This window comes from Gossypium arboreum, chromosome 11, assembly GCF_025698485.1.
Source record: "Gossypium arboreum isolate Shixiya-1 chromosome 11, ASM2569848v2, whole genome shotgun sequence".
NCBI classification, from domain to species: Eukaryota; Viridiplantae; Streptophyta; class Magnoliopsida; order Malvales; family Malvaceae; genus Gossypium; species Gossypium arboreum.
The window spans coordinates 11,801,735-11,819,112 of NC_069080.1; the positions used below are offsets into that span (position 1 = coordinate 11,801,735).

At 36.4% G+C, this 17,378-nt stretch overlaps 1 protein-coding gene across 1 annotated transcript; it reads left to right on the forward strand.

Moving 5' to 3' along the window:
- Window positions 1-994: 994 nt before the first annotated feature.
- Window positions 995-3,962, forward strand: LOC108470399 (uncharacterized). The gene is made up of 3 exons (XM_017771688.2): window positions 995-1,468; window positions 1,581-1,978; window positions 2,448-3,962. The coding sequence occupies exons 1-3, from the start codon at window positions 1,403-1,405 to the stop codon at window positions 3,697-3,699; spliced, it is 1,716 nt and encodes a 571-aa protein (XP_017627177.1). The 5' UTR covers window positions 995-1,402; the 3' UTR covers window positions 3,700-3,962.
- The last annotated feature ends 13,416 nt before the right edge of the window (window positions 3,963-17,378 follow it).

A 17,378-nucleotide genomic window follows, 5' to 3' on the forward strand; every position in this document is an offset into this window, starting at 1 on the left:
AACGATTAACTCATGAAATGGGGAAAATAACATAAATAAGAAACTAATTGTAAAACGTATAAGAATAACATATTAAACACAAGGGATAAATATCGAATTTGTACACGAACTTTAGTTTAATGTGTAATTTGATGCAATCATACACATTAAACTGGAATTGTGGTTCTTATATATACACGAAATTTTGATTTTAATTTAATTTATATATTTAAAGAAATAAATACTTATATTTATTTTTATATTCGATTAATATAGTTGTTTGTGTATGTAATATAGTAACAAAAAATATGTTAATTGAATAGTGTTGTTAATGAAATGTAAAAATTGAATCAAGTTAAAATTTTATGGATAGTAATACATATTTGATCAAAATTAATGTATAGTTAAATATAATTGTAATAAATAAAATGTAACAATGATATTTAATTTAGAAAGAATAATGGAAAAATAGGATAGCAAAACAAAAGAAAGGATGATGAAAGAGAAGAATGGGCAAATAAAAACCTTTATGTTCCCCAAATAGAGTGTGGGCGACCATGTTGTGAGCCATTAAAATCACCATCAAGTCTTGAGAGATTGGGGTGACCTCCATCCCTCTAGAACCCACAAATAACTCTAATGGACCATAATGTTCCGACGACAATCCCTACAAGTGGAAAACAGCAGTTCAAAAACATTCTAGAAAAACGAGGGCTTTTGGGTCATTTTGAAGTGATCAGAAATAAATAACTGGAAGATGCTTGCTTACACACTCCCTTTAGTTACTTACTTTTGGGGCAATTTGCTACCCTTTTATCTTTTCCCTTCAATCCCAGTAGTTGAATCGGAGGTCCCGTGATAGTTCACCGGGTTTATCCGGTCAGACTCATACATTCACCGGATAAACCAGTTTATTATCTAAAACAACCCATTCCTATTTTATATTTTGTATTTTTTATTACAAAATCTTATTAATTGGGAGGGTCTGGGCCTAGTCTTATAGGCCACATAGCATAGTGAAGAGAGAGAATCTAAAATGGCATGATGCCAGCTATGAAGTTGAAGGATGAAAGCCTTCTCTGAGGTCAAAGCTGGCAATTTTCTCTCTTTTTTTTTTCCTTTCCTTTCATGGAGAGAACAAATTCTCTCCATAACCTTCCCCTTATTTACTCCTCTCCGATCTTCATTATCATTTCAGATTTTAAATCAAGGTTTTCTCCATTCTTCCCCTCTCTCTCTTTCTCTCTCCCACCTACTTTCCCTTTTCCCACCGTTTCTTTCTCCAATTGCTCCTCATACGTAACATATATGTATATATGCATGCTTCGGGAGCAAGAAAGAAAAGAGAGAGGGAGAGAGAGGGGTTAATGGTTGATAGATTTTATTTCTTCTTCAACAAGGAAAAAGTGAATTAAAAACAACCATGGCTGTTTCTCCATGTTTGAGTGCTAATGATCAGAAGAAACACTGGTGGGTTAGCAATAGAAAGGTAAAAAGCCTTGATCTTTCATTCAGTTTCTACCAAGTTTCATTTAAAAAAAATGATCGTATTAACTCTGCATTTGACTGAAATGGGGGTTGTTTTACATTGATCTGCGCAGCTTGTAGAAAAGTATGTTAAGGATGCAAGGTGCCTTATGGCGACGCAAGAACAAAGCGAGATGGCTTCCGCTCTTAATCTTCTAGATGCGGCATTGGCTCTGTCGCCCCGTTTCGAGATAGCTCTGGAACTGAAGGCCAGATGTTTGCTGTATCTGAGACGTTTCAAGGACGTTGCTGACATGCTTCAAGACTACATTCCAAGTATCAAGATCTCCAGCGACGACTCCGCCTCCCTTTCCTCTGATAACTCCTCCCAACCCCTCTCCAGGGAGCGTGTCAACCTTCTCCCTCCTCCTAACTCCCAAGATCCTTCTTTCAAGTGTTTCTCTGTCTCCGACTTGAAGAAGAAAGTTATGGCTGGGATGAGTAAAAACTGCGACAAAGAAGGGCAATGGAGGTAATTTTAACTTTCCTTATGGTTGTTGTTTATTTGTTTGTTATCGGAGGACATCATGTTCTATTCTAGTGCTATTGAAGTAAATGCAGAGCCTGCCTTCATGGGATTTCCAACTTCTGACCATCTGCAAAATCGCCTCTTTTATATTTCCTTTTTGGAATGGTGTTATTAGTTGACTATTAGCTACCATTTTAAAATGTTCCTGAAAATCATATATAGAAACGAGAATCATGTTGGTTGTTATTTTGTGTACCCAAGTTTTAAACAAAATGAAATTAACCAATAGTTAAGTGAACCCAGAAATATTAAAAATAAACAAGTTAGGAAACGCAATTTGGCTATGGTCCTCTTCTATAAGTAAGTGATTAATTTTTTTCCATAGGAAAAGAATAATAAATAAAGCCCGATCTCGACTGAATTTTCAGGCAAAAAGGGCATGGGTGTAATTTTGAACTCTATTTTGATACAGGTACTTGGTTCTAGGCCAAGCGTGCTGTCAGTTAGGCCTAATGGAGGACGCTATGGTTCTCCTCCAAACCGGAAAGCGTCTAGCATCCGCCGCATTCCGCCGTGAAAGCATCTGCAGGTCCGATGATAGTTTCTCCCTCCCTACCACTATCACTACATCAGACATCTCCTCTGCCGCCACAACGCCTCCCTCTACGCCTCCACGGAATCCCACATCTCTCTCTGAATTCCAAAACATTTCCCACCTTCTATCTCATATCAAATTCCTCCTCCGCCGTCGAACTGCTGCCATTGCCGCTTTAGATGCTAGCCTCTACTCCGAAGCCATACGCCATTTCTCCAAGATCGTGGACGGCCGCCGTCTCGCCCCTCAGGGCTTCCTCGCAGAGTGTTATATGCATCGAGCCTCTGCTTACAAGGCATCGGGTCGGATAGCTGAGTCAATCTCCGACTGCAACAAAACGCTTGCTCTTGACCCAACTTGCATCCAAGCGCTCGACACCAGGGCCTCACTTTTGGAAACAATACGCTGTTTACCTGATTGTTTGCACGACCTTGAACACTTGAAACTACTTTACAATTCCATCTTGCGGGATAGGAAGCTTCCAGGGCCTGTCTGGAAGCGTCACAACGTTAGGTACAGGGAGATTCCAGGGAAGCTTTGCGCGTTGACCACTAAAATTCAGCAGTTGAAGCAAAGGGTTGCATCTGGGGAGACTGCAAATGTCGATTACTATGCATTGATCGGTTTACGTCGTGGGTGTTCAAGGTCTGAGCTTGAGAGGGCTCATTTGCTGCTTTGTTTGAGGCACAAGCCGGATAAAGCTACCAACTTTATCGATAGTTGCGAGTTCGCTGATGAGCGTGATGTTGACTCGGTGAAAGACAGAGCCAAGATGTCGGCTCTGCTTCTTTACAGATTGCTTCAAAAAGGTTATTCCAGCGTCATGTCTACAATTATGGATGAAGAAGCAGCTGAGAAGCGAAGGAAGAAAGCTACATTTCAAGTGCCACAGACGCAAAATTCTAGCTCTAATTTGGATCCTGAATCTACTCTCGCTTATTCAGTAAATTCATCAAATGCCTCGGATTGCGATGGGAGGGTTAATCCCAGTGAAAACGAAACAACAACATCCAGTACAAACGCGTTTCAAGGTGTATTTTGCAGGGATCTTGCAGCAGTTGGGAATTTGCTATCACAAGTTGGGTTTAATCATCCACTTCCAATGAAATATGAGGCTCTGAGTTGCTGATTCTTTCTTACAAGTCTATTGTCTGGACAAGATTAAAAAGTTACTAGAGATGATTACCGGCAGGAGAATCTCTGCCCCATTTTACCTGTTTGTACAAAAAAAATAGTAAAATTTTATCCTGCCGGAAGTTTTTGTCGTCCTTATGCTTATCTACCACATGTACAGAAATTATCATTACTCAATTTCTACTTTTGGTTGCATTTCCTTAGCCTAAAACGATTTTTCTTTATGTTCTCTAATTCAACGGATATTAACGTTTAGAATGGGGTGAAGCTGTAGTTTGGTTCTCTTTTTTTTTTTTTTTTTGTCTTATTTGTAGGCATTTCATTTTTATTAATTGATTTTATCTTAAGCCTGACATTCCACTAGATTTTTTTATTTGCTAGTTCCAGACCTATGCTCTGCTTTATCCACTTGATGAGAGAGGGGTTGGTTTTGGGAGCACTCCCACCACCCTTGTGTTCTTTGATGTGTGAGCTCCATGGCTTGGCTTAGTGCATATATACATCAGCGTTATTAAAACGTGGCTTTAGATTGAACTGAAAAAACCTGTTTGAAGAAAATAATATCAAAAAGTACAATGTCTAGTCAGGTGAGGTCAGGTCAGGTCTCTGCCATACAAGCAAGTAAAAATCAAGGACTCATACGAAGGGCTTTTAGTAAAGGTGACGTCCATTCAAGCTACAGTTTTAGAGCATCAATTACGTTCTGGCCTTCCAGGCATGCATCGCACTATTCTCCATTGTAATCTTCAATGCACCGGTAACAATGAATAAAGCTGTTGGTTAATACAATTACACCCTTGTTCATCCAACACATTCTCATTGCTACTAATCTTCTATGTTTTACGACACAAATTAGGTTGATACAGGAAGAGTCTTCTCGGCTTCCCTTTAAAATTCAAAAGATATCGATTAATATAATTTGTTTAAAAAAATATTAATAGTTGTGTAATTAAATGTTCCCTTTGTGATACATTATCAGCTTTTCCCATGACTGATACAAACCATCTTTCGTTGATTTTCATGGAGACCAAACAAAGAATCACTCCATCTCATATGAAACAAGGAAGTATATAGTGAGGAAGATTAGCAAGCATCATTTGGTTCCTCAATCATCATCCTTTCATTTGATTTGCAGATTAAATTTTTTCAACCATCAAACAACTAAGATACATGCATGTGATGTGAGCCACTAATATTTTTATGGGAAACCCTTTTATACAAACAATTATTAGACAATCTCACCCTATTAACTTTAGAAATTTCAAGGGTTTTTTAATTAAATAAATAAAATATGTTATTACCATAATATTTATATTCTAAAATGAAATCAGAAATTCTAGTTTTACCTAATTATCATTGCTTCTAATTCCTTTCCTACCAAGCGATTTTAAGAGCTCTGTTTTTATCCTTAAAATTTCTAATTTATCGAAATTATGCATCAACCAAATTCTTACCCCAAATGTATATGCATATATAAAACCCCAACAATCAGTGATTCCTCCATCAAAGACACTTTTTCAATTCCACGGGACAATTTGACATAGCAACAGTTGGACCTCTAGCATATTAGCTTCGCGTGACTCAAGATGCACCACCCTCCCTACTCATTTTTCATTCAATAAATTAAAAAAAAAAATAGATATTTGAAGCTCATCAGCCGCAGTAGTCCAACTACTAGAGGAATATTAAGCTAATTTGACTAAAAAACCACCCTAGTCTGTCCAATCCCTCAAACAAGCCATGCGAATACCTAAAGTTTCAACCACCTCAATGGACGAGGCCACAAGAAAGTCCACAACATTCCCAACATGGATGATTTCACTCAACAAAACTAATACCAGGATGCAGAGAAGCATTGCAATTACATTTGACAAACTCTGAAAACTGGTCACAAGCATGAACCTTTTGAACATTTTAGTTATGTAATTGAGGATTCAATAAAATTTACATTAAGAAACATTTTTGATTCTTCAAGGAAAGGAAAGAAATACATCTAGTATTTGTGTTTTTCCAATTCAGATTATCATAAAATTTGTCATTTTACTTCTTCAAAATGATGTTCATGTTGTTTACATTTTTGTACACAAGTTTTTATGTAGATTTTGATACGTTGTATTCTTTTGCAGCAAATTTGTAAAGGTGAGGTCAAAGCGAGATCATTGATGAAATAATAAAGTATTTGTGTTCAAACTTTATAAGTTGAAACCCAAAAGCTCGTATCCTTAGCCTTGATCAAAATAAAAAAGTTGGTTTGCGCTGCAAGCAGAATATTTTGAAAGTAGAGTTTTAACCGTGAATTTCAAGGTCAAGGATTAAGTGTGAAAATTGGATGAATTTTTAGTCAAAATAGATTTCGTTTTTTGTTATTTCCAAATTATGAAGAAGAGAAAATAAGCTTAAATCCTAGGAAAATAGTTAATGGTGTTAGAATGTAGGGAACATGGGAAGTTGTGGCGGCATATGAATAAATTTGATGTCAGCTGCTCCATGTGACGGACGGCTTCTCTTTTATCTCACACTTGCCTTTCTACTTTTTCTACATAATTATATTTCTTAAGATGGGTTGATGAGGCTCGTATCCCAGCAGTAAATAGTAATTAGAATCATGTTTTTATCTTTGTGTACTAACATCACATGTCACCCACTTTAATAGACTATCATAACAATCTTTCATGGAAAATACTGCTGCTATAGTGGCTATGATACAAGATATGCGAAACATAGCAGAGGAGGAGCACGCAATCTTCCTTGCACTATAATGATCATTCCATAAAACGCAAGCTACTTTCTTCACTCACGCCATTCTTGTTCCATTCATAAGGCTCCCCTGCTGCCTCATTCAATTTCAACAACAATTTGAAATCAGGGATAGATGTGGAAATCTCAAAAGTTAATTACTTTAAACAACAAAAGTTTTCAACCAAGGAGAGCTGAACAACGAAAGCAAAATTATGATCAATTAGAAATAGGGTACCTTCCAGATATATCATTACTCTTCACTACTGTTATTATTCGGCTTTCTTCTGGGCTGCTATCACCTATTTATATGGAATTTAATGAGGAGCAAGCCCAATGTTATTTTTTTCTTTGGATTAAGTAAAATTTTATTCATCCAAAAAAGTAGGCAACTTTTTGCTACATATATTTAACTAAATTATTTATATTTAAGGTGAGTTTAGTATTACTTTTTAAAAATATTTTTAAGATAAAAATACGTTTAAAATAAAAAGTATTGCGAAACAAGATGTTTTTTAATATTTCAGAAGTAATTTTGAGATAAAAAAATATTCTTTAGTTGTAGCTGTGGGATTGTATTTAGAGGCTTATGGTTTGCGAGTGATTCATCATTCTTGGCAAGATAGATTTGATTAGCTTCTTATTCATGGAAAGAGCATACATGGGAGAACTCCAAGGCCAATTCAAGTTTTATTCAGTCAGATTAAAAGTTTTATTAGTGATTGGCTTATTGATAAAAGAATGTTGTAAATGTTTTTGACCATTTAGTTAGGGGTGAGGATTAACTGCGAGCTTGAGAAGTATTTTTTATCTCAAAAGCAAAAGTAAAAAAAATTACTTCCTAAACTCACACTTAATCCTCACCCCTAACCAAATGGTCAAAAATATTTACAACAATCTTTTATCAACAAGCCTATCACTAATAAAACTTTTAATCTATTAAACAAAACTTGAATTGGTCTTGGAGCTCTCCCATGTATGCTCTTTCCATGAATAAGAAACTAATTAAATCCATTTTGCCAAAAATGATGAATCATTCGTAAACCACAAACTCCAAATACGATCCCGAAGTGAATAGGAGCAACAACCAAAAAGATTATCTCTAGTTTCTAATTTATCACCATCTCAGAAAACACACCTTTGATCAGTTTGGTATCCCCAACCAATCATCCTACACTGAAAGCTGATTTTGCATAGCTAACCATACAATAAACGAATGCCTCGGAATAGTGATTCATCCATACAAGCCCCAAGTGGCTAATAGCGTTTAATTAAAATATTTAAAATTTTTATGGAATTAATGAATTTTTTCAAAAAATTTGGAGCATAATTAAAACTTTTAAAACATTTAGAAATTGAAATAAAAATTTCAAAACCAAGGCCAAAGCTCCTAATTCCTATTAACATTCGCCCCTGTGAAGTGAGATCGAATTTCACAAAGATTAGAAGCTTGCCAACATTCAAAACCACATACGAGTTGTGAATAAACTAATAACTTTTTAATGAGTAGGTTTCTTTTTCCCATTTTAATTGTTTTTCTTTTGAGTTTATTATATTTGTTAATACAATTTTACCTAAATGATCCAAAAAAATAATTATTTATATAATTGATCCTGATATGAAAACAATCATTCAAATGATTGTGTCAAGTGTTAAAAAAATAATTTTTGAGTGTTGGGGACTAGATAGTTGCCACCATCATATTTTTTTCACCGTATATTATTCTGATATATGTTTATACCAATATTTGAAAAATAAAATAAAATTTTAAGGTGTTGGCGCACTAATGGTCAGTATCCATTTATCATATTAAAAAAATATTTTTTGGGTGCTACAAACTAATAGCTGGCACCCCTTTTAAAATTAAAAAAAAATGGATGTTGGGACATTGATGGCCGACACCCTTATACTAGATTAAAAAAAATTAGGGTGTTGGGACACTGATGGCCGGCACCCCAATACCAGATTTAAAAAAATAATGTTGAGACACTAATAGTCGGCATCCCCTTAGTCTATTGGATGGGAAAAAGTTGTAGAGAATACCATCAAATGTGTGTGATCTAATGGATTGCAGATGGGAGTGTTTGGAAGTGTATAACCGAATTTCAGGGTTGAATTATACACAGTCATGTTTTAACAGAGTTAAACTATATACTGTCACGTGAACCATAAATGTTATGCCATCAAAGGGTGGATGACTTCTTCTGCTATATATGGTGATCTGTGTAGACCAGTTATGGTTAAAGAATATGGCTAGCGAACATGGTCAAAATTATTAAAAGTACGTAGACCTAATTCAAGCAGAAGGCGATTAACTATAGAGAAACTACAATTCAAAATGTTCGTATTATTTTTGTATCCGTAGATCAATTTTAGTCTGTATTATTTGTTGGTTGAATTTTATATTTTCGAATATCAGTTTAATAAAATATTTGTAGTATTTTAGGATTTGTAAAAATGTTTTAGTCCATATTATTTGTTGGTCAAATTTTATATTTTCGTATATTAATTTTCTAAAATGTTCAGTATTTTCTTGTATATGTAAAAAATTTGTTACATATTATTATTTGTTCAATTATTTTTTACTTAATATTTTGTACTCATCTATGCCCATAAATAATTATGTTAAAAATTCATTTTTCTTATTGGAAGAATAATTACAAAGTAAATAGTTATAAACAAAAAAAAGATCAAAACTGTCTAGATCCGACAATGTCCCCGGTATCCATAGAAACTGCACAGTATAGAGCATAAATTTTAGCTAAGTTAAATTTTTTTTGCAATTATTGTATTTGAAAAAAAAAATTGAAAGTGTATTTTACTTTATCCCCAAAGTGAGCCTCTACAATCTGGCGCTATAAGGGCACAATGTATGATCGTTCGATTCCCAATGCCGTTGCCCATCTAAAATACATGTTCATATTTTAGATTATTTTTTGCATACAAAAAGTACTATACTATACAATTAAGAAACAAAAAATAAAGTTGAATGATCAATCACCTATTTATGAATAGGAAGGCACGCGGTTAGTGGCTCACTGATTGCTAGAAATGACATCCAGTATAAGGCCCATGATTGCAGTAGAAGGCAGCAACCGCCCATGATCTTTGTAGATGGCTTTGTCGCTTAACAAAGCTCGCGGTATACACACACCAGTACTGCAGAGCCTCAATTATAATTCCCAGCTTGTGCCATGTTTTCTAGTAATGAGAGGTGCATAATGAGTTGCGGAATAAATGTTATTGTAGCGTAAATAATGTCCATTTGCGTTGGACGGCTCGGTAAATATTCGAAGTTACTTCTTAACCACGTGAATTTCAACTCGATTAATTTTCCTTCTTCAACATCGGGGGAGGGACATTTTTCCTAGTAATCATTTGCAAGTGCCCCACGGATCGATCACTTTTTTCGACCTGGTCATTACTTCTCTATTAATAAACAACCCCGGCTGGACTACTACGTCTTGCAGTGTTATTGTTGCCTCCCCACACGGGAGGTGAAACGTGTGTGTCTCCGAGCGCCATCGTTCCACTAGGGTTGATATTAAATCGGCCTGTAGGTCAGCAATCTTAAGGTACGCAACTACCCCAAACCCCACGCTATTCAAAAATAATAGAACCATCTAATGGGGAAAATATCTCGGATCATAGATTTGAGGTATCATAAATCGGTACCATTCCTTCTGAAATAGTAAAAAATATGTTTTATTTCTCATTAAAAATATAAATTATTATTGTAATAACCTAAATTTGCTCGGGCCCATAATTAAACAAATAAAACTAGGAATAAAAGATAAACAAATAAATGTTTATTACAGTCCATTTACAATAAACAAGTCTCAAGACCTCATAAGCCCAAATGCAAAAGCCCCATACCCGGTTACAACCCACATCAGATTATATCACTACCCAATAGACCCGTTGCACCCAAATACCTAAATAGACCCAAGTCACTTGGACCCAAAAGGCCCAATGAATTAAAGTACTAGCAAGAAACCCTAGGGTTTCCTTGGAACCTCAGCGCCGTAAGAGCCGTTCCAGAAACTTCGCCACGTCAGAGCCGTTCCAGCTCCCGAAGCAAGGGCCATCAATAACCCTGTCTCCTCACGTCACCCCAGTTGGCCCTCATCAATGCCGGTCATCGGTCACGAGATCCTTTGGGGGCACTCCAAACGTTATCACTGTTAACCTCACATCAGTACACCGTGATCTTAGGCCTCACCGATGACCTTTGTGCCTCATCAATACCGAAATCTTCGCAACAGAGGTTGTTTAGTGGTCACCAGACAAGATTCGCATCTACAGCGCAATCTTAGCCTGATTTTTTGGTACCTGCAAGACAAAAAAGAAACCAACAGACACAGGAAAGAAAATGGAGAAGAATAGGAAACTAAATAGACAAATAGCGCAAGAAACAACAGTAGATAAACTGGAACAAACAAGGAAAGAAATCAAAGATTTCTTTCCTAAAACATGCATAGTCTAAAGGCTATAAAGCCTTTCTTCAGATTTGTAAACAGTGGATGGATTCAATAAAAAAGCAGAACACAAATTTTTACACTAAGAATCAACAATCAAACGAAAGAATATCGAGATGATTATTTTTTTCCTTTTCTCTTTTTAAATACGTGCTAATATTGTAGAAAAATAAAAGGAAAAGGACGTACCTTTTATTTGCGTCGAAAAGCGAGTTTCTTTAAACCTCAGGCCACCGTATGTGGTGGAAGCAATGACGGCGTAAGCGCCAGATGGGCCCTTAGTCGGGAGTTCGACAGAACTCCGAGGTTGAACCCAAACCCTCACTCTTAGAGGATTTCTTGGCTTTTTTTTTTAAACCCGGATTAGAATGATTTTGAAATCAAATTTTGGGCTTATATAGTCTTTTGAAAACGACATCATTTCGTTTAATAAAATAAATACCAGAACGGTACCGTTTAAGCTAAGATTCGCGTGTTGACCCGTGACCCGGGGAGGATCCGCGTGTTTTTGGAAAATGGGCAAATTGCCCGATTGATTCTTCTGTGTTTTTTGAATTTTTAGTTTGATTTTATTTTATTTCTTAATTTAGCCCTAATATTCTAATTCTGTTTCAATTTGGTCCCACAAGTGATTTTAAAAATGTATTCGGGAAACGACGTCGTTTCGGGATTAGGGCAAATTGCCCAGTGAGTCCCTCGATTTTAAAGCACGCTCCAGAAGGCTCCAAAATTCATTCTTTATTTAAAAATTAGCCTTAGAATTTTTTTTAAAATTTATTCCTTTAAATATTTTTTTGTTTTGCATAATTTATTAAATACCCTATATTATTATTAGTTATATAAAATAGTATATATTTTCTTTTTTATATGTTATCTGTTATATTATGTTACTGTTATATTTATAAATATTATATTATATTCTTATTATTCCTTACATTTTTATCTTTTATAAATTATGTATTATTGTCCATTATATTATGTCTATTATTATTTACTTTTAAATTATATGTAATTAAATTTTAATTATATTATATGATATTATATTATTCTATATAGTATATGTATTATTAATATTTTATTAATTAAATATTTTCTAATGTATGTATTATTATTTTTAGTTATTAATATTATTATATTATTATATGCTTCCTATAAATTATTTTATATTTTATCGTACATTTATTTCTTAATCATCATGTGTAGTTTTAAAATTGTATAAATTACTATTAAACATTATTTTTATATACTATTAGATATTTGAAATTCATTTATCATTACATTATCTTATGTTTTGTTATATTTTATATCATATATATTAAATGCTAGTTGCATAATATTGTTAAGTGTGTTTGTTTGATATATATATATATGTTTATTTTTATATATTATTACATTTGTTTGGTATATATTTATATGCCTAATTATATATCATGCATTTTTTTGTGTTCTTATATTTTGCTTATTTCTCTCAATATATGCTATGTATATCTTAACGTTAAGATTTGTTATATTAATGTATATATGGTTCTTCATGCATTGATTACAAGATTCAAAAGTTTTCAAAAATAAAAAGGTAATGCTTGGCATTTGGAAATTTCGAGAAAGGTAGTGCCCTAACTTATTGGGTTACGACTTTTCACGTCAATTTCGAATAGTCAAGCACCCTTCTAAGTTTCTAAGGTTTTTAAAATGCGAGCAACTGTCTTGGAATTGTAAAGCGTTGTGTCCTAACTTACTGGATATGGCATTTTACCGTTTTGAGATAGGGATTTTCAAAAAGAGCTAGCTTAGTTTCGAATGTCTTAAAAATATCACTTCCTAACTTATTGGATATAATATTTTGATTTATTTGATACAAGAGAACCCTAATTTTCGAAATTAAAGCGTTCTAAAGAGGATTGCATCTTAAAACTTTCAAATTTCCGACATTAAAGACATTTGATAATCAATTAGGTACCAATTTTTGGGCGTTACGAGGGTGCTAATCCTTCCTCGTACGTAACTGACTCCCGAACCCGTTCTTTTTATTTTGTAGACCAAAACTAATGATTTATTGGTGATCCAATCACACCTAAAAAGGTTGGTGGCGACTCCTGTTCTTGTTTTTCTTAAAGTCGATTCCCATTTTCAAAAAATTCGATTTAAAAATGGTTTCGACAGCTTGGCGACTCCACTGGGGATCATTAAGAGAGTCAAGCCGTGTAATTGATTATCTCTTATCTTAATGTCGGAAATTAAAAATTTTAAAATTTAATCCTCTTTGGATTACATGTGTTTGTATTATTGCATGTGTTGCTATATTCTGATATGCATTGCATTTGCATGACCGTTGTGGTCACACCCTTAAGTGGGAGTGAGAAGCTACGCCTTCGTGAGGTTTTCGCCTCCGTGCAGGATAGTGGATCACTTTCGGGATACATCCGTACCTATGGTTTCGTGAGATTTTCATCTCCGTGTAGCCATAGGGAAATGTATTCCCCTGAGCTGAACTCGATTCAAATGAGCCTATAATGGGTGAGAATCGAGGAATCTGCTGGTTCGGGTACCTCAAACTTTAGAACCAACCTCATATAGAAAAACTGTAAGAGCCCAACTTAGTCAGAGCTATACTACCCTTATAAATTATCGTTGAGATTTATTGATATCATATGATATTGACTATTTCTTTTCTTTTGTTTGCATGGCATTTTGCATTTACAAAGGTATCGATTCACGGTCAGTTTCTAAGTTAGGAAGTTTTATTATGGAAAACGGACTTCTTGATAGAGTGGAGGGCAACGCTAACGTCCATAGATGGTCTGAGCAAACTCAACTAGGATAGCATAACGGTGGGATATATGTCAGAGCTGTCAGACTACACTCGCATCAGTGTCACACAGAATAATCTGCAAGAGCTTAAGGCGATTTGGGATCAGTGGGGCAATGAGATCAAGAAATCATTCTACGGTAAGTACGAAGATTTGCCCTATTTGTTTGATATTCAGGTAGATGAGAACTTGTTTCGAGCTCTCGCTCAGTTCTAGAACCCAGCATACAGTTGTTTTACTTTTGGGGAGATAGATTTAGTGCCTACTGTGGAGGAATACATAGCCTTACTTCGGTGTTATAGATTTCAATGTGATAGGATTTATTCTCGAGTTGCTTGTGTCCCAACCTTTGGTAAAAAATTGATGACTATTACGGGAATAAGCGAGCAGTGGACCATGGCTAGAATTAAGGAAAAGGGTGAGAATAAGTGCGTTCCGTGGGGAGCTTTGAAAGATTTGATAAGGGTGAGAGTAAGTGCGTTCCGTGGGGAGCTTTGAAAGATTTGATCTAGACACATCTAGACGAGGCGAAGAGGATCAACATTTTTGCTTTAAGCATATACGGATTGATGGTTTTCCCCAGAGCCTTGGGATATATGGATGAGGCGACCACGGAACTCTTTCATCGACTCAGCAAAACTGGTCACTTCTGTTCCTGTGATTTTGGCAGAGACATTCATGTCCTTGAATGCATGTAGGAGGGCCAGTGCAGGCAGGTTTGTTGGTTGTGCTCAGTTACTTTTAGCTTAGTTCTACAGTCACTTCCGATTGATAGATAGGGTGGTTTGCTGAGTCTTCTTCGAGGATTATTCCCCGTTAAAAGACATATCAGCTTCAACTAGGAGGGTTGATGTTCCAGAAGAGAATTGGATAGCGCTACTTCAGAACCTTCAGTCGAAAGATGTTGAGTGGAGGGCTCCATGGATGATTCCTGGTGAGATTCTTTACCGATGCGGCAGTTTTGATTGGGTTCCTCTGTTGGGAATTTGAGGTGCCATCGGTTATGCCCCTTTGCTGGTGTTGAGGCAGCATGGATTGAGATAGTTTGTACCAGTAACTCATGGACTGGCTCAAAGTGAGTTCTTATATAGATGAGCTGATTACAAGAAGAAGGTTAGTGAGATCTCTAGTGCCTGAAACCAGACTTGTAGATTGAAAGGAGTAGCCATTAACCCTCCTACGATCCCTGAGTACATTGAATGGAAGAGTAGAAGGATTAATAACAATATCCCTAGGCCAAGCATGGAAGGAGCTCGACCGATGGAGGAATACTTGCAAGTGATGCCCTCGGAATTAGAGATCATGAAGCAAGAGTTTGAGAGAAAGAACTTAGAGTTCGAGAAGAGGATATCAAAGCTTGAAGAAGAAAAGATGTACTTGAGCCTAGATGTCGACGTTCAAAAGATGGAGGTCGAGAAAGAGAGGAGAGAAAAAAAGAAGATCGAGGAGGACCGAAACGATCTAAAGGAGCATTACAAAAGGGCACAAGTAGCTTTGAAAAGAGCAGGACTAGGAAGGTTTTCAGATCAGGGGCAGAAGAAGGTCCAAGAGGAAACAGCAAAAACTGAATATTGGGAGAAGAAGTTCCAAGAGATGCAATCGCGGAATTTGTCCTTAGAAAAAGAAAATTAAGGTTTAAAGACTAAAGCAACTGAGCTTTGGCGATCCCTTCATCTGCATAGAAATCGCGACTCTACGGTTGAAGTAAAGAAATTAAAAGACAAAATTGAGGAGTTGGAATCAACATTGCAGGATAGTAAGCTCTTAATTGAGCAACTTGGGGTACGAGAAGATCATTTAAAGGGAGAGCTTCATCAGTCTAGAGGACAGGTCAGAGAAAGGGATCACGTCATTGGAGAAGCCGTAGCCTAGATTCGAGAGGTCGCTGAACACGTGCAAGACTTGACAATACGAGCTGATGTATTGAGTTTGATGTATGAGTCATCGTCGGATAGAGGACGAGAGTTAGCCCTTTTATTAGATAGAGTTAAAATTTTGGGCATTAAGGCGAAAGCGTATTTGTAATTCCCTTATATGTAAAGATATTCTTTTTCTAAATAAAGTTTTCTAAATGTGATTGAATCAGAATCGATTTCCTTTTTGCATTCATTTGCATCTCATAGCATTTCATCGCATTGTTTGCATTCAAAGTTATAGAAAGACCCTAATTAGTTAAAGTTATTACAGAAGTAGAAGGGAAAATCTGGAAATCACACATCCTTACGGCACTCGTACTAAAACTATGAGTATGGATCAAAGGTTCGAACAATTGCAAAAGGATATGCAAGACCAATTGCAAGAGCAGTTGGCCAAAATGCAGAATGACATGAGGGAGCAAATGCTAGAGGCTCAAAGGAATATGATGGTTGAAATGACCCAGCTACTAAAGGCCACTGATAAAGGGAAAGCCCCTATGGCTATCACTAGGGAGGAAGGTGAGGATCATCCTCTGGGTTTTACTCTGCCTCATGTGCCACTACAAACCGAGACACCTCCTAGAAGACCATCTGTTACTGTAAGGCCTCAACATGGGCCGGTTGATACTGGAATCCCCATGAATTTCCCATCTGGGTCGGGAAATAATTTGGGCGATAGCTTGATCAACCCTATCACTCCTGATCTAGATATGATGGAGAGGGAAAGAATGGCAACCGAATCCTCAAAACAGTTAGAGGATCGTTGCAAGTGGTTAGATGAGAAGTTTAGGGTTTTGGAAGGCGCTGGCAATCATCATGGGATTGATGCCAAAGACTTAAGTTTGGTCTCAGATTTGGTGCTTCCTCACAAATTTAAGATGCCGAAGTTTGAAAAGTACAACGGGACTACTTGCCTAGAGGCACACATAACAATGTTTTGTAGGAGAATGACTGGGTATGTAAACAATGATCAACTATTGATCCATTGTTTTCAAGACAGCTTAGTAGGAATAACGGCTAGGTGGTACAATCAGTTGAGCCGTGCAAGAATCGGTTCATGGAGAGATCTTGTACAAGCCTTTATGCAACAGTACAACCATGTGACTGATATGACGCCAGATAGGATCACGCTTCAAAACATGGAGAAAAAGCCTAATGAAAGTTTTAGGCAATACGCACAACGATGGAGGGAGGTGGCAATGCAAGTACAACCACCACTGTTAGAAAAGGAGACCACCATATTGTTTATCAACACTTTGAAAGTGCCGTTCATCACTCACATGATTGGAAGCACCACGAAAAGTTTCATGGATATAGTTATGGCATGAGAGATGATTGAGAATGCCATAAGGGGTGGAAAAATTAAGGGGGAAACGGCTAAAAGATCGGCCCCAAGGAGAAAGGACAACGAGGTGAATAACATGAATAGTTTCAACTCTCAGGCAATTACAGTTGGTCAACCCAAAAGCAGCCGCGGTCGAGCAACAAAGTACTCAAAGATAGGAATCGGGCACAAGACAGAATTCGGAAAGGATGCAATTCACGCCTATCCCTGTGACGTATCGTGAGCTTTATTAAAACTTATACGATGCACATGCTATTACTCCATTTTACTTGAAACCGCTATAGCTACCGTACCCCAAATGGTATGATGCAAATGCTAAATGTGAATATCATGTGGGAATACCGGGGCATTCGATTGAAAATTGCACTGGATTCAAGAAGGCTGTGGAGACG